Below are 18,950 nucleotides of genomic sequence, written 5' to 3' on the forward strand. Positions count from 1 at the left end.
CTTGAGCCCGAGCATGGCGTTGGGGTGCCTGGAACCAGCTGTGTCAGCACAGCCAGGGCTCGGTTCAGTCCGGTGGGTTTCTTTGGCAAAGAGCATCCCCCGGTTTCACAACCACCTTCAGCTGTAGTGATAATGACACTTCGCCTACCACCTCATCCATCATGGTTAACATGGAAACAGACATGGTTTTGTCAGACCCTGACACCGTTAATACATACTGTCATGTGATACTTCGCAGTGTGTTTGTAAGAATGTATGTTGAGGATTCTTATTCACTTTGCTGTGGTTTCTTGGCAAATGTTTAAAGAGTTGTGTTGTGGGTTTCTCCAGTTCTGCCTCTTAGTCCTTTCTTAAAGTTGCATGGCAAGTTCTGATCACTCAATACTTTGGTAAAGCATAGCTTGCCATACCACTTTTCTTTGCTCCTTTCAAGTGGGCATGCCTTCGCAAACATATTTATTCTATGTGCCTTTTTTTATTAACCCTCTTTCTTAGCTGGTGATCATAGTAGAGGAATGAGCAGTCAAAGAGCTACAGAAGACTCTTCCTTCCAGAATTGGTTCAGACCAAAACAGAGCTAAAAATATAGAATTTACTTTTTTAATTTTTTAATTAATCTGATGTATAGTTGCTGTCCACGCCCAACCCGTTAAGAACCAGAGACTTGTGACAACACCTCGTTACTCCTCATCTATCAGACTAAGGGAAAAAAATAACAACCCGGCCCAACCTGGAATGGATTGGGTCAAGTTGGGCCAGATCCAGTTCAAACAGACAATGGCTCTAGTAGTTGAAGGAGCCGTTGTAGGAGCTCCAGATGCAGAAGTACTTGACCTGAATCTGCATTGGGTTAAACACCTGTTGTAGAAAGCGTGGATGGCAAAACACTTACTGAAGTCACCTGCTAAAATCAGGCGGATCAGCAATAAACAGTACATTTGCCTTTAACATAATAGGAAATAATGCAAGAAAAATACATTTCAGGTGATTTCAAGGCCAACAATGTGTTTTCAAACTCTTCTTTAAGCAAACCAGTTTTATTCTTTATATATGTTTTCCGCGTGTCATGCCTCTTTAACACCTGTTCCTGATTATGTATGGTTTACTACCCCACACCTACTGTTCGGTGAGTGTCAGTAAAAACAGAATGGTGTGCTATTACTTGGTTGGGCTCTGATGATGATGATCCTGCATCAAAATGTCTTCTGATTTCTCATCTTCTCTGCACATGGAAGATTTTCTCATTACATTTCATCCCATCCGGTGTCATGTACAGAAAAATCCCGATAATTTTTTATCCGAAGAATTATTTCAAGTCCTGTTGACTGTTGACCCATTTTTGATGGTTTTGGAATCATTCATACCAAGAAGGTACTTTAAAATCTGTGCAGAGCCCCAACACCTCCAAGCGCTATGGAGAAAAATAGAGATCGAAAGTGTTGACATGAGGAGAAAGAAGTGAATTAAGTGTATGTGAGTGAGAGAAAGAAAAATGTAAGCAGACAAATTACATTTCCCAAGGAGACACCAAGATACATTGAAGGACGGGATTAAAATAATAAAGTCAGATGTCAGCCACTGGCTTACAGGAACCACCTCCATGTCTCAGTTTCACATGTCAGACTTAAGGTTTATTTACTCTGTGCCGGGAGAGGAGGGTTCACCCTGAGATTTTAGAGCGGGCTGTTAAAACTCAAGCCTCTTGGTGTAAACACAAAGATGATGTACAGACCAGGGATGAGGGATTCCTCGTATCTGGCTTCGGGAGAATCTCGCACCAGTGGACAGACGGGACGGGAGATAACACCAAGATGCTGAATGAGCTGGAGGAGAAGGGGGCTCCCGGCAAGGGGATATTTTATCCCAGGAGATTCAAAGGGGAGTGAGAAGGAAGTGGGAGAAAGTGGAGGAGACGCAGCCGGTTATAGGGGAACAGCAGGAAGTTGATAGATGGGTTTGGAGGATCATGAGAGGAGCTTTTGTGAGGAGATAAGAGCGTGTGTGTGATGGTAGTAGTTAAAGAAAAGGGGAGGGAGTTGTAACGGTACACGATCCAGCTGGAACTGTTTATCCAAAGCACAAATGTACACACCTTTATGACACAAGAGCAACTGCTCTTACATGGCCTACACAATTAGTACATCGTTAGTTTTGAGTGTGAGTAATGATGAAAACTGGCGCAGTGGGTTTTAGTCATTACTCACTCTCCTTTTGGACGCAGAGTTATCTCTGTTATAATTCAACCCTTTCAACCTGGAATGCCACTAAACTATCCGTATGTGAAGAACGGATGCCAAAAGGGTAAATGGCAGGCGATCACAGGGATTTTATGAATACATCATTTTTCTTCTAGTTTAATAGTACAGCCTAGGATAATATAAGTAGGGGTGGAAAGTACATTTCACACATGCTATCCTCAAGCATAGGGTATGGAAATGGAGGTTTATGAATTCTGTTTTCATTTTCACACATGTACATAATGAAATCTAGATTCTGCATTTCCCATCTTAGTATTACGTGACATTATATCATGTTCGGGGAACTTTTAACCAAGTTCCAACAAATTGAACTACTGTTGCCCTATCTGTATAGATCACAATATGTGTATATTACTGTATACAACTTATACAAATAATAACACAAACATCAAACCGATCAATGTGGCAGTAGACTAGAAAACCGTATGACCCGCTGGGTAAAATGTACATTTTTATTAAAAGAGATGGCCGGAAGAGAAGATTAAACAATGTCAGTTAACTACCAATAGGGCTGTTTGCCCTTAAAGGTAAAGCGGTGACAATATTCATAATATAGCATACACACTTAAACTGATATTAATATTGTTATGGCTTAAACACGTGTTGCTACTGCCCTGTCCACAGCATTACATTGTTTAGCTTCTGTGCTATAAAAGTCACTGGATAAGTACCTCATACAACCCACACAAATCCGGACTATCCCTCTAAGTAAATTATCTGATGGCATGTTTCAAACCGGGACATCAGGTAGAGAAACTACAGAACAATACCAATTGTAACATCAGTCAGTTCCGAGGCGTACTGTAAACTGTTCCCACCTTCTCTCTCTTTTCTTCTCTTTCTGTTTTGCCTTCATTAGCGAAATAAAACAGCAGTAAAATGACTCCAGGCAGATATGCAGAGCAGGCGTCGATCTGTGATGTTTTTGCCAGGAATACACATGTGCTGGTAGTTAGCCGCTATTTCCAATCTGGCCTGTGATCATCCGAGTGTCAATGACTTCTCTGACTCACCTTTGAGAGTGAGGGAAAGCAGCAAGGTTCCTCTCCGCTCACACAATAATGACCCCGGTGTCCTTGACGCGACCCACACGCAGATGTCAGGGGAGAGTTTCTGCAGTTCAGTAAGTGACCTATTTAGGAGTCTTTAAGGGGGTGTTTAGGCAAGGGGCTCTGAGTCATTGATTTAATAATTTAATAAAAGAATAGCAGAGAAGGCGCTCCAAGACACCTGCGAGCCTCCTTTGAAAAGTATTGCGTTCATATTTGGCTAGCTGCAGTTCTTTGTTCTGCTGGGAACATTCTTTTACATTAGAGACTACATTTGTATACCCTTGTGTGTGTGTGTGTGTGTGTGTGTGTGTGTGTGTGTGTGTGTGTGTGTGTGTGTGTGTGTGTGTGTGTGTGTGTGTGTGTGTGTGTGTGTGTGTGTGTGTGTGTGTGTGTGTGTGTGTGTGTGTGTGTGTGTGTGTGTGTGTGTGTGTGTGTGTGTGTGTGCGTGTGCGCGCGCCCGGAGGTCTTCTGCACACCTCCGGCCGCAGAACACCAGGCACACTTTAACAATGACTTTGGGGATTCTAATTCTTCCTCTTTTTAGTATAAGTAATAAAACCTCCTAAATCTGTTATTCCCAGTCCAAAATCTTAATGAAGGGGGGGGGGGGGGGGGGGGGGGGCATGGCTGTGAGCGTTGCCAAGATCAACTTACAGCTTCCTGGTTTGCAAAAAAAAAAGAGTTGAAGCAGAGAGGAACAGCGAGGAACTGCTCCAGAACTCTGTCAGATACATAACGACTATCAAATTTTCCATGTGTGGTTAGGACTGCAGACAGAGGGAATTCACTATATCCATTCTGGCACCTTCCATGGCATGATGCTTGTTGTGCATGCATATGGTTAATTAATGAATTAAAAATAATAAGATGGTTATTTTTCTCATAACTCTGCAGAGTTTGTGTTTAACGTCTGTATTCAGTGACTTCATACAGTACACTGTGTTCAGTGTTTCAAAGTTGCCATATATGGCACTGCAGTTTACAGTAAGAGCAATTTAGCCCCCACAAAAGTAGGGGTCTGAAGATATAACTGATAAGAAAAATACTGAGTGGACAAACTGTTTCTTTGACAATTCACACTACCATATATGTGTAATGTACATTTCCCCAGGCTCCACTGTTGTTTACTTAATAGAAAAAAAGTTTTGTCCCTTTTTACGTGTTCAAAAAAAGTTCATTTTTTATTGTATTAAACAATAATAACATGGGTCGCATGTGATATTGTAGTATACTTTTTTTAAGTTATAAGGATCTCACACAATGCTTTTCTTCTCACTTTAATAGAATTGCGCTTGTAAGTATTTGGGTTGTATACATTTGATATGTATAATCTGCCTTCAGTAGATTATTCTGACCGCCTTTTAGCAATCCTAAATATTGAATGTCCTGAGTGATGTGAATATATACAGACATACTGAAGTTGTATATAATGTATCTTATTTTCTTACCAATTATGGTGGTTTGCATGAAAACCTACATTCTTTATGGACACATTTCCCCGTCTTTGCATAGCACACATTGCTAAAACTCTTGATTACAAATACTTTGTGGTAATCAGATCTTGCTGTTTGGAGTAATAAAGTAATTGTTTGATCCCTGTGCAGATTCTTCCCTCATTCAGAGAGGAGTTTCCCCCTGGCACTTCTTCTAGATTGCCCTAAACAAACAGTTATGCAGAGTAATTTAAACCCATTGTCTGGTGTTGATTACTGCTTTCAGTAAGCGGTGTGATTCACAACCCAGATGTCAGACAGTTCCTCCTGATGCTTCGTCTTGACTTCAGGCTGCTCTGAGGTAGAAGAGCGTGCCACCCTCATGTCTGGAGTGTGTGTGTCCGACCAGATTTTGGCAAACAGAAAAACGTCCTCTTCTTCCTGACCAGCGGCAGGATAGGAGGCTTTGTTGTCATTCAGACTGACAGACCACACCCCCGCGTCCCACCGCAGACGTGGAGGCCCACCCAGAAGCAACTCCAACACCCATGATGCTGCATAACCGACGGCAACTCCATTGTTAGCCACCTCAGAGATCATCTTCAGACCTGTTTTCATATTCTTAGTTGCTGAGTCTGGAGAAAATGTGTATTATGTTGACATTCTGAAGTTTACACTTTCTGAGCAAAGCATACTTCATTAAAAATATCCTATAAATATTGTGAAAAAATAGTGTTCAGTAGAGTAAAACAGAGTACAATCTTCTGAATTTGCATATATTTTTTTCCCAATCTGTCTTTGGGTCCATTCTAAGCCCCTTTGAGAAAAGTCTAACCACCTAACAACACATGAACCACAGATAAATTCCTATTTTTCAGCCCTCCATATCTTCACAAAGCCTCTGTTGAAATGATAGAACCTCCTATTACAAGCAACTCTGAAAATCACAGAGCGGCTTTCTCCACAATAACCATAATGTTATACCGACATCAGCCACAGTAACACCAGAGCAGAAACCACCGTGTCTGATAGTAAAAGGTCAAGAAAAACATTTCCTAGAACGCACACGGTGCTCTGTTGAAGTCCTGTCCTCCGTCCATGTGGCGGTGTCAGCGATGGATGTGGCCAACATGGTAATGAGTTTGGCTGATGGGGGCATGGCCTGTTAAAAAGAACTTCCCATTGAGATTTTCCATAACCGATTTTCTGTCAAGTATCCCAAAGATCTGCACAGCTCTTTAAAGCCTTCCTTGTTTTATCTGGCATCCTCTCAGCAGCACTGGAACTGTAGTTTAGTGCACTTTCAGACACTGTTTTAGTAGGACATAAAGTGCGACAGTAGACTGTTACAACAGCTGAAAAATGAACTGCCATTGGACACTTTCTCTGCTGAATATTTTTAGCTTCCGATGTTTAAAGAACTTTCACAAAGACTGGAAATGGGATCAGGCTCAGAAATGTTCATAAAATATCGCAAAACAACAGCAAAACCTGGTTGGCTTAAAAATCATAAAAAAGTTGTCTTTGACCATTCAACTAGTGGCCATTATTGGTACTGCATGTATCCATGACCAGGATAGTGTTTTGGGTGTCCTTGCAGGTAGATTTAAAGTTTTGGATACAGTGCAAACAAGACAAAAAAGAGGGAAGTTTTAATGCCTCCATGCCATTTTGTGGTTTATTATTTCAGCTGCGCATCAGAGGAAAAAGGTCACGCTATTTATTTTATTTCTGGTTTTCTCCGACCGGCGACATTTAGCTGTTTGTTTTTCTTTGAAGTACTTGCCAGTTCTTCCTCGGAACTGGGGGTCTTTGTAGTGGTTTTCACATTTTGACAGGCACCTGAAGCAGCTAGCAGGAGATCCGGACATCCATCAGGTTTCAGAGACAGAAACGCACTTAGAGATTCTTGCAGCTGAGAGTCTACTGGTATTGAGAATGCTGACTGAAAGAAAGCAACAGATTCTCAGATTTTCCTGTGGTACGATGTTATCTGAAAGGGAATACGATTATTCAAATCCTGTATGGTAACATTGTAAGGTGCTGCACTTTGTGATGATTTCTTTTTTTTCAATGACAGCTGACTAAGGACAAACAGACGGTTTTTCATTGGTAATCTTTTGTTTTTCTTGTCCTGCACGCCCGCATTCTCACTTAGAACTCGCTTCTTTCTTTTTTTTGTAGCTGATGGTGTTGTCTTTCCTTCAAAGTTGAGCGTACGCAGGCTATCAAATTCTGGATGCTAATGTGATGGTCATTAACTAGAGGGCCACACACACACTCAGACAAAAAGAAACACACACACACACACACACTTACTAGAGAGCTACAACCTTTTTGGGTTCTTATGATCCAATGTTTTGCTTTGTAACTAAAACCCAAGTCACTCTGTTGGGCCCCAAATCTCTTAGCTGAGTAAGACCATTCCCGCACCCCACTCCACTGTTGATGTAGTTTTCTGGAAAGACGACCTGTTTGTGTAAGTGCAGCGAGCGCTGAGTCTTTGCAGAGCCGTGCGGGGCCTCCAGGCTCGTGGGGGGGGCGCAGGGATGCAGGGCGGGAGGATGCTGCCGCGGCCTGTGTGCCTGTCTGAAAACCATTTTGGAAGTATTTGTTTGTATACCTTTTACTATCAGTTGGTAGGATGAGGCTGGTTGGGCCGTGTCCTTAAAGAGTCGCATGGTTATTTTTTTACTCAGGTTTGATTAATCCTGAACTTTAACATTAAAGATGCACTAATCAATGTTTTAGTTTTATCCTCACATCAAAGTAGAACCAATACGTTTTAGTGTCTATCAGCTAGTTGTTTTGATTTTAAGCGAGTTAGAATGTGAATGAAAAAGAAAATCACATGTTGTTTTCCTACATGTGTGAAGGGGAACATTTGGAAAATGTCGATACCAGATTCTCTGTACTGCCAACAAAGATAAAACGTTATACTTGGAGATCCTGTATGGAAATGGTGATTAATTAACGCTAATGTTACCCTGTGTCTATTGCTTGTCTAAATACACATTCAGCGTTATAACTTTATACGGTGATAATGCCAGGGTTTCACCTTTTATCACCTTATAAAGCAGTTACTGAGAAGGTGCCAACAAATGTTATGAATGCAGGTTTCAAAATACACAGAGATTTTCAGTGTCTTTTTACATTGTACACGAAGTGGAGGCTCGCTGATGTGTGTTTATCCACTTAGTAAGCCAAAATACAACCAAATGCTCAACTTTTTTCCTCTTTCCTTTGTGTAATGGAACCTCATAAACCTGTCACTGAATCAAAGCAGATCGGACGGATGAATTTGATCTTTGGGTAGAAAAAAAGCTCTGTTTTCCTCTCCTACTGCGAGGCGGCAGTTAGCTGGAGCCAGGAAGAGCTGCTGGAAGCTGCAATATTGATTGCATCATCATTTGATAATGCCTTTTGTTGGATGTGCTCAGCCGGACATATCCTTTTTTCCTCTCCTTCCCATTGTGACCTGGCCCATGTCACTGATCCTGAGAGGTTCTTGGCTCATGATGTGACAGGGTTACTGGATTTAACCGTTCGTCATAACTTTTTTTTCCACCTCTTCGATCTTTAAACCATTTTGCTGCCACTATATCTTCACACATTGATCCTTTTGAGCGTCGGCCTTGTCTTGACTGTCTTCACTCCCCCTCTTATTTCCTCACTGCTATGAGCATCATGCCCCCCTATCTCCTATGATGGAGGCGTATGGTTTCCATCACATGTAATAAAAGAGATGGAGCCTGAATCAGGCCACACATGGAGCTGGGATGGTGTCAGTTTCCTGCAAGGGCCCCAGAGCCATCCCATGAACTCAGAACCCTTCGGCCCTAATTTTGTACTTCCTCTCATGGCGTCATTGGCAGGTACGGCCTCCAAGTGAGCGCAGTGGGCATGCTGTAGAACCAAGTTTATTCTCCAAGCTGTTAAACAGTCAGCTATTAGGCGAGGTTACCATAAAGCCAGGACCTCCGCTGCGAGGGAGCTTTGTGCATTGGCTGTGTTTGAGGAAAATCCAACCAAAAGAATGACTAAAAGAGCTGTTATGAATGTTTTTTTAATATTACATTTCCTTTGCCGGCAAGCTTTCTTCTTTTTGGCTACAAAGTTGAACACAGCAAGATAAAATGGCATTGAGAAATTACGGATGCAGATTTTACCAAGACAGGTTCAGGGACAATAGGTACACCATGGAGGCTAGGAGTTTGAGAAGAGCCAAAGGGGGGCTAATTATTCAAAGTTGTGTCTTAATGTCACTGATTTGTGTCCAAAAACACACACACACACACACACACACACACACACACACACACACACACACACACACACACACACACACACACACACACACACACACACTCCCACACACTTGTGCACAGCGTCGCAGCACATGATTCAGTGCAGGCCACCTCACCATGCCATTGAGAAAGCTGAGCGCTGTACAGTATGACTCATTCATTGAGCCATCATCTCCCTCCTGACTGTGAAACATCTTGGCTTAGATTACAGTGTTTCAGAGATCTTGTAAAACTCAAACTTATTTCTGTTGAGTAATGAAACACAGATGGCATGAGAGATGACTGTTTTTTGAGAAAACAAGTGAAAACAAGCAACAGATTTTGACATTCAGTGCAAATAAAAACGTAATTTCACATTCATCACAGAAACTCTTGACAGTCTGCTATCCTGATGTGGAGAAAATGAATTATCTGCATCAAGTATTGGATTTCAGCAACTTGTATGTCATTATAGCCTATTTTAAAATAATCTGGGGACATGTTTTTGTTTCCAGATGACAAAGTTACATATGAGAAAGATTGAGATGGTTGGACAAAATGTAGACTTTCCAACTTTTGTGTCATATCAGAAAACTGACTTACTTTTAAACGTAGTTGATGTCCCGTCAATAGTTGTGTCATATCAAAAGGGGCTTGTTTCATTTAGAAGGGCATGGAGATATTTTGTTGACTGATTTGTAGTGTTTGAAAGTTACCTCTTCTTCTTTATGTTCTTTAGGAATTTTTTATATTTTGCTTGTATCCTTTCAAACAAAACATTGACTTCGTTGTAACTGAGTATTATCCCGTTCTGATATAGTTTGACTTATGGCTCAGAAAGGACTTCTACCATTGCTTGTCTGTAACTCGTCTCTTTGTCTTAAGTGCCAGTTATAGTTCAGTGATTGCCCTCTTGGAGTAATCTGCACCCTGCTTCCTGGAAAGGGTTTGAGTGTGTGTTCAATGAGGCAATAATCCAAATCACAGTTTGTGTGACCTCAGCTCACAGCTTTGTGTTTTCATCCGTTACTATAGCGTCCCTTCTGCTATTTACAGTAAATAAACGTTGAAGTTTAATGACCAGGGCCCACGCACCAGCCCTGACTGGCTGTGGGAATCATTTGGAACTCTGGGGCATGTTAAGTTGAGAAGAACAAGATGATTTTGGTCATTCTTTGTTTTAGGAAATAAGGTTGGCGAAAGACGGAGGATTGGAGACACTTAATTATGACTAAAGTGAACCCTGTCCGGTTGTATTTCAACATAGAGGTTTTGCAGGAACAATGGGTGACTTTATCCAGGCAAAACAAACAATGATGAGGGAATCAATTTGGATTAGAAAACATAGTTATTTTGTTCAGGCTCATTGTCTTTTCAGCATCAATTTAGTTTTGCCATGAGCATTAAAAGTGTTGTTGTCAGCTTGTGGTCAGAGCATCCTGGACCATGGCTGCTTTTGTGGTTGTGGTCGGTCAGATTTGACTGTGTGTGACTGCGCAGGCGGAGGGGAAAGATGACGAATCAGAGTCAGTTTTAACGACGAGCAGACAGACTAGAGGAAAGCGAGCCTCTGATGTTAAACTGTGAACAGTGAGGTCAGTGTTTACTTAAGTTTTTCCACAATCTGCTTCGCATTCTCTTCTTCCTCATTTTGAATGTTGAACAAAAATGCATGTCACACTGGATGTTTCTTTTTGAACCTCTCCACATCGGGACTCTAAATGTAGCCAAACGTTATGCTCTACAAACCTCAAGATGTTTTTTACTTGGTCAGGATTTGTGCATCTGGGCCCCGTTAGCGTGTCAGATATTTGAGAATGTGTGAACGACTTTCGTCTTGACTGTCTCCAATCCATCTGGCCATTTCTCATGTCAACAGCAAGTCAGGGAATGTGGAGGGGTGCCATAACCATAAGGTCTCTTTACTTCATGATGATGTTTGTCTATATTTGAGTCCCCTATAGACTATCACTTATGTAATGCATCATTTTATTTTTTTAAATGCAAACTGTGATAAATCTAGCTTTTTCTTTCAAAAGTTGAAAGCAGAAAAAGTAACAATATAATTGACATCCATGTAAGCATGGTTTTAGTAATTCGCAGGTTATAGGACACCAAATAAAAACTGAGATACAATAGTAACACGAGTGTTATATCGTGATGTCACTATGTTACAGAGGTATACAAAGGAGTCCCTTTAACATCTGGATGTCTTTTTTCCCTGTTGGTATTTGGTAGAATCGACCATAATTAAGGCATCATTTGACTTGTTACTGGCATTAAATGGTTGGTCTGGTTCACATTTTCTTTGTTCATTCCACTTTAACTGTATTAATTTAGACCAAGCTAGTAGGGCTGTACCGATTGCGTAACATATCAGCAGAAATTAGCTTTTTTCCTGATATATCATGTTGGTATAAGGTTTTTCTAGATAGTTTGTTCATGTTACCTTTTTAGGTTTTTAGAAAAGTTCTACTAACAGATATATATTTATTATATTTACTCCCAAATATCAATATTAATAATGTCTAATTGGGCTCCTCGTATAGTTCCTAGTAAAGCCACTTACATTATAACTTACTCAAAATAAACTTGTCAATGGATTAAATGAATGGCAAACGGCATCTCGAAGGGAAGGGAACAAGCCCTTGAGTCTTAACTTATGCGCATAACATATGTAGGGACATCACAAGAAACCGGAAACAGGAAACAAATAAAAACCCCGCCAATTTGAGCCTAGAGCTTAACTCAGCAGTCCTGTCCAGCATCTGTCTCTACTCCTTTTTTTTTTTTTCGTACTCATCCAGGAAGTGCCCCACTGGGAAATGAACAGCACGCAGGTCACAACCCCTGATAAAGCCTTAGACAGCCCACTGGTGTGTGGACTCTCAGGGGTTGAAGAGACTACAGCTGCTCCATCTGAAGTCTGTGTGCTCACGGAGGAGCTGTGAAACTGAACTCTGTCCTTTTGTTGTTGTGTTTTCGGCCACGTCTTTTGTGTTTTGCCAGGTGTCCTCCATATTTGACAGCCAGCACAAAACCCTCCACTTATCCACTGAAAATCTGAAGACCATCAGTCAACGTGCACTGAAATGGAAAATCCTTTTTCTCTCTGTAATAGTTTATTCCCTTACAAAGTGTTGTGGTATCATTTCAGCGCAGCAGATTTGTAAACACTGTCAGCCTGTTTGGATTGGAACTGCAAATTTGGGGCAGCAGCGCTTTGATTACTGTGAACTGATGAACCAACGATACACTCGCAATGTTGTGGAAGCATGCGAGAGCTGACACTTCAAACATGTCAGCACTTATGAATGATTCAGACACGCAATCATTTATCGTGGCTGTATTCCCAGAGTGCACTTCTCTGCTTACAGTTAAACCGGTGGCGAGGGAAGACTTTGGTAACTCCTCATACACAGCTGTGTTAGCAGCTTTGTGCTTAGTAACTGGCTCCACACCCTGAGCTGAAGCTGTGTTTTCAAGGATAACGTTGATGCACTATAAGGCTCTTTACACATAGAGCATCAGCTTGTTTTAGGGCTCTAATGGCTGAGGTCACTCTCAGGTGTGTGTTGCAATAAGTCAAAACCAACAAACCACCACAGATATTTTCTTCCCATGATTTTTGTCATCTTCTTGCTTATCATCATGGTTTATTTTTTGCCCCATATCATTTTAGCTTTGGACATTTCTTTTAGCAAGAAATCACTTACAGTATAGTTGCTCCAGTTTATGCAAAGATGTAATGCACTAAGATTGATTTCCAAAGGTTTCAGTCCAGCATGAAGCAAAACATAAAGACTGTTACTTGGCCAGAGAGGCGGTGGTTTCATATGTGTTGGCAAAGAGTTTAAACTGTAGATCACATTTCAACATCTATGCTTATTCGAAGCTTTGAATCAATATGATTGCAGTTCACGGAATTATCTCGGACCCTCTAAAACTATAATGTGATTATATGTCAGTGTTTTGTTTGTGGGCTTTCACTGGATTGATGAGTTTTTAAGATGTAAACTAAAATCAATACATATTTGAGTTTGAAAAACCTATTCTTTATACCAATTCCTTAGACTATTTATTTTTTAGGAAACACTCTGGTGGAAAAACAATGTAGAACGGACACTGTTTTTTGGCAGCTGTATAAACTATTGTATCTGCGGTAATCAAATGTCTACGTAAGTTCTACGGTAATAAAATTCAAACAATTTTTAACTCAGTTAAAACGAGCTTTTTACCGTTATGTGGAAGTTCTCTCAGGTTGGCAGAGCTTTCTTGAGACTTCCCTTCCAGCTGGATTTGGTGTTTAACTGAGTACTTACACCGGGTGATCATTAACAATCCCCTTACACTCATAATATTGAGTCAAGTTGTTAACTTTGGCATCTAAACTCCCAATAGAGGCCCTGACCATTCAGTCAGCGCTGGACTTTTAATTTATTGAAGTATTACCTCATGTATTAAACTAGATGTGTGGGGAAATCTTTGGCACTGAATGGTCCTGACTCTTAACAGGTTGATGAATAATGGGCATGTGACTCACGGATTGTGATAGTTATGTATTGAACCCTCTGTGCTGCCAAGTTGAATTAAAGCCATTCCTTCATATTGCAAATGTAAAGTCAGTTTCCTTCCAGGTACTTGAAAAACAGAACGCCCCCCCCCCAAACCTTTCCACACACACTTCCTGAATTAAAAATGAAACACAGCTGTGTTCCCGTCAGCGCTGTGGATCTCGCCACTCATCTGTCATGAAGAATATCCTCGGAAAGAAGTACTCCAAAAGTGTCCCCGCTAGCTAAGGCCTTTTTAGTTTTACTCCAAAATCCACTAACACTGCCATAAGAAGAGATATATATATATAAAGAGTCCGCGTTTGATGTTAAAAGTACAAAAAGTGCATTAAACATAGTTCCTTCAGTCTGATTCTTTGTGCACACAAGAGAACTGAAACAGGAAGTTTTCTGAGTGGAGCCTGAGTTCAGGAAAATAAGCTTGAGTGTAAACAAATCAGTGGGGGGGATTGTTTTTGTGTCCCCTGCCCCTTCACCACCCGGGCCCTAAGGAAACTGCCGGACTCTTTAATGTAGACTCCAGGACTGTTTGTCCAGATGTGGGACTCCTGGATCTGGAGAGTCCTCAGCTAACACCAAATTCTACCCACATGTCCTTTTAAGACCTTTCTGTTCAGGAACAATGTATTATATGCTGATGTCTTCTTTTTGTATTCAGGGATCCAGGAGGGCACCCAGTGCACCAAGTGTAAGAATGATTGGGCGCTGAAGACCTCCATAGCTCTGCTCTATGTGCTGTGTACCCTCCTCACCATCGCTGTGGCTGTGCTTGGATATAAAGGTAAGAAGGCCCCATACACTCTGTCCCTGTGACCTGCTGGGTACAATTACAGAATGACTTTTATAAATATCACTTCAATGATGCATTTTATTTTATAAAATGATTTGCTTACATTGTGCTGAGAGAGCGGGGCCCAAACATATTATTGTTTGATTTGTCTTTGTTCTGCCAAAAGAATAAAAGCATTACTGAGTGTATAATGACTGTATGAGAACACTGAGAGCTTGTGTGTGTTTATGTGAAGGAAAGAGTTCTTCAATCATGTGACCAAGCATTACATGAATGTTCTTTCGCAATGTTCCGTTGTCATTCATTCATGGCAATCGATTAGTACTGGAAAATATGAGGAGAAGACCGCAACACCTATAAGAAAGAATCCAGAAGTAAAATAAATATAATGCCTTTTGTTAGATACACTTATTGGCATTCTCTATATGTCTGTTATACATATCTACAACCAGCAGCTGGCTAGCTTAGCTTAGCATAAAGATTGGGAGCAGAGGGAAGCTCTGTTTTAAGGTTACATAATCCACTATTAGTGCCGTTCAAAACCCCTTACCTTTGTACAAAGTCAGGCTAGCCGTTTCCCCCCATTTAAAGTGGACCTATCATGCTATATTTGAATAATATAGTGTAGGACCATACCTATATAAGGCATATTTATACTTTTTATTTTTCAAAATACCAAACAGATAATGCATTTTAGCCATTCCTCATTTCGCTCAATTGAACACTGTCTTTGCATGGGCTGATTCTGTGAGAACAGCACCATCTACAGGCCTGGCATATGTACTACATCGTCTCCAGCGCTTTCGAACGGCAATGTCCGTGGCTGTCTCCTCCTGATTGGTGGAGTTGGCCCAATAGCCGTAGCACCACTTCTGTGACGTCATAGAAGTGTTCAAATCTGGATCAGTCTGTATCAGATCCGTTGCAGCCCCTTTGGACACTTGGTGAGTTCCCTGGAACACCGGGGACACATATTCATGTATAAAAGACGCACAAAAGTGCATTTTGCATGATACGTCACCTTTAAGTATTTTCGCTAAACTAAGCTAACTATCTACTGGGAATGGCTTCCTATTTAGCCTACAGACATGAAATCGTATTGATAACCACATCTAACTCTTGGAAAGAAAGACAGTAAGAGTATTTTCCTTAATGTTGACAAATGTCTGAATGTGAATAATTATGTATCCATGAAGATACCATAGTTTCTTTGATGTTTTTGTCAACATTCTGGGATATCTGTCTGATGGTTGCTCAATGCAATGGAGTTGAACAAAATTGTGTTTTCAATACATCTGTGGAAAGACTATAACATTTTTATAGAGACTTTATATGAAGTAGAAAGTAGATCCAGGGAAAACTGTTAAACAGTAAAAAGGAAAGGCAATTTCATTCACATCCGTTGTATTAAGTTGGAGCCTGAAAAGGCTATTTGCTTGACAATTTGGGGTAAAAGCCCCTTAAAGCCCCTACCATGTCCCCTTTTCCTGTGCTTGAGCCGGTCTGTCTCCACCCTACAACATTCTCTCAGTTTATTTTACCAACACCCGCAAAGCACACTCCAGCAGGGAGGGTCTCAAGAGCTGAACTTCCTGGTTCGCTTTTTTAAACATTTTTTCAGGTCGAGAAACGGTCCCGCCGTCTTTTCTGAGAATTGAACTCTGAGTGCTATAATTGTGCTAAACACTCCAATATGCGACTGCTTTTATCCCCTACTTATTTTCGGGATGTGAAAGTTAACATGTTCAGGGGTTATCTGAGGGTTTTAACTGCATCAACAATGATGTCCCCTTACTCTCTGAGCTCAGTCGGTCCTTCTTGTTCCATGGTGCATGTTTTCATGCAGGCCTAATTGATCCCATATGAGCAGTGAGTGAACTCAGTGCAACTCCAGCAGAACCCACTGAAATTGGGTTTTTACTGGCACTGAAGCCCCGCTCTGTCAAGGGAACCACAGCTCAGGCTAAACACCCTCCCAGCTCCAGATGGTAATGCAGTGAGACCCTGAGCACTCTATGCACTTAACATGTGTGCCTCTCTCTGTCCTCCATCACTGACCCACACCAACATCCTCAATGTGACTCTTTTGTTTTGATGCAATTTAACCTTAAAGGTTTGGCAGGGATTCAGTGACCCCTGTCCTCTCTCCTGCGGCGTGGTCTCTTGATTGACATGACCAAAAGCAGTGTGAGGTCATTCTCTGGACTCTAGAGGATTCAAGTCCCATTCATTTTCCTCTAAGACAGTAAGAAAATAGACTGGAGGAGGACATGACCTGGCATTTTACCTCCCTCCCTGCATGAATGTGCTTTTATTCTGGAACACCAACTGGTTTTGAAATATAGACTCAATTTTCCTACTTCAGCATAACTTGGTTAGCTTGGGTGGCTAATGTTAGCAGACTTTAGTTGCTGTGTAGCTGAGTCAGTTTTGGGCTCTCCTCTACTTTTGCTACTTTTACCTTAATACTTTAGCATGTCATAATAAAACACTTGAATGGTTTTTATTACAAAAGTAAAACAACATGCTACCTCACCATGAATTTTTTTTCTATGTTATTCCCTGTATGTAGTCCCATTACATTCACGCTCTTTTAAGGTCGCCTATGTACGTTTTGACTTCACCTCCAGGCTAGCTGCTATGACACTTTTTCAATGTATTCCCTCATTGAATATCTCTTTAATCCGTCTTTCTGGACAAATGCAACGTGTCCCTAGGGTTACCCCATATACTAAGACAAATATACTACAGTACCGGCTTTTTTATTACCTTTTATTCAGCAGCTACAATCACCACAAGTAGCTTCTTTATAGCACTCCTCAGCTGCTGCCCTTAAATAATTAATTGATTAATTAAGAGTGACCATTACAATAATTTTTACTATTTCTGACTTTAAATGTATAAGGAAGCTGACTTTTACAAGGCTACCCGGACAGTTTTAAGACCTCTTGGGTTTCTTTCAAAATATTGCTTTCCTCTGAAGCCCTGTTGCATTTATAACTTCTTTGCATGTGTATTTTATGGTTAATTTTGTCATAGTATGATGAAACAATGTGCCATACTGTAGGTGTAGTGTATCTGCCTGTGGAAGTGCACTCAAAAGTGTCTTTTGTGCTCTGTAATGCTGAACTGTACGTTCTGTGTCTGGAAACGTGTCCGATTTAGCCTGATTTGTGGAACATTTCCCGTCCAACAGAACATTTTAACCACTTATTTTGAAATACGAGGATGTTTTTAAAGGTCTATATGGTTTTAAATATGTTTATATGTTCCATGAGACAACTGTAAGTCTGTTTCTAAGATGTCTAAAAGGTTGAAGACGAAAGACAAAAAACAGCCTTGACCATTTTAGTTAAACATTCACTTTCCAATTTGAAGTTTCCCAAACATCTCAGTGTCTATTTACTCAGGAAGCACTTTTTCATAACAGTAAAATATCTTCTTTACTTGAAGTCTTGTATTTTAAGGAATTGTTTGACATTTAGAAAATTACACTTATTTGCTTTCTAGTTATTCAAGGTCAATACCACAGTCATATGAGTATGATAAAACTAGAGAGAGCCAAAAGACAAAACACAATATGGCTACCATCACTGCAAGACCAGTATTGTTTTTTAACTGATTTGACTTTCACCTAAACAAACATTATTGACATGTGCTTGTTGGAGGACTTTGTTACCTTTTTACACAACCAGGCTAGCAGCTTTCAGTCTTTTTGCTAAGCTAAGCTAGCTGGAGTTAGCTTCATGCTTAGCAGACAAACATGAGTGATATTAGTGATTAGTGATATATCTTTTAATCTGACTCGGCAAGAAAACACATAACATACATGTATTCCACAATATGTGAAACTTAGTGCTTAAGGTTCAACATACATGGGATATGATGACTTACTGTTATACCACAAGATTAAAGACATTATTACTGCTTATCGGGCCATGGACAAAATTATCAACCTGTGTCCTTATTTAGAGGGATGGATGGATTTGAACAGGCTCATGTTGTGATCTGAAAGCCCCATGACTGAACTGTTGTCTGGGGACGGGGATGCTGCTTCCCAACGGAGGAGCCCATGCCGTCCCCAGTTAAAGGATGTGTCCCCCTGGCCAGGCTGGTGGTAGAATTGGGCTTATTCCCCGGAATCCCAGACACATTCCAGAGGAAATGAACACTGGTGTCGCCTGTGGGGGCGTGAAGAGCCTCTCTGCCACAGCGTCTGTCTCCTCTGGGCTGTCTTTGATCCGCCTGTTTACTGAAGACCCCCACTAGGTCACTTCCTGTCCCATAGGGCCCTCGCCAGTGTCTCCCCATGCAACCTCCAGCTTCGGAGTCTGTCATTGACCACCCACTCCATCTTTGCTGAATGAATGTTTCCTTTTCCCTCCTCCTGTCTCTTTCACAGTGCCTACCTTTTCTGTCCATCACCCGAAATTACAATGAACTCCATATTCCCCTTTTACTACGCCTGCCCACCTCCTGTCACACTCTAAATCTGGCATAACCCATGAGATTACATTAATCGAGTGCAGCGTTATTGCATGCCTACAAGACATCTCT

At 41.1% G+C, this 18,950-nt stretch overlaps 1 protein-coding gene across 2 annotated transcripts in view; it reads left to right on the plus strand.

Annotated features, from left to right (window-relative positions):
- LOC307026279 (collectin-12-like) overlaps positions 1-18,950 on the plus strand; it is a 29,773-nt gene that overhangs the window by 5,753 nt on the left and 5,070 nt on the right. For both annotated transcript variants that reach the window (XM_079661557.1, XM_079661556.1), the window contains exon 3: positions 14,262-14,384. In XM_079661557.1, coding sequence (XP_079517683.1) covers positions 14,262-14,384 — 123 coding nt within the window. The remainder of the gene's footprint in view (positions 1-14,261; positions 14,385-18,950) is intronic.

Source organism: Notothenia rossii (assembly GCF_949606895.1).
Source record: "Notothenia rossii genome assembly, chromosome: 12".
NCBI lineage: Eukaryota > Metazoa > Chordata > Actinopteri > Perciformes > Nototheniidae > Notothenia > Notothenia rossii.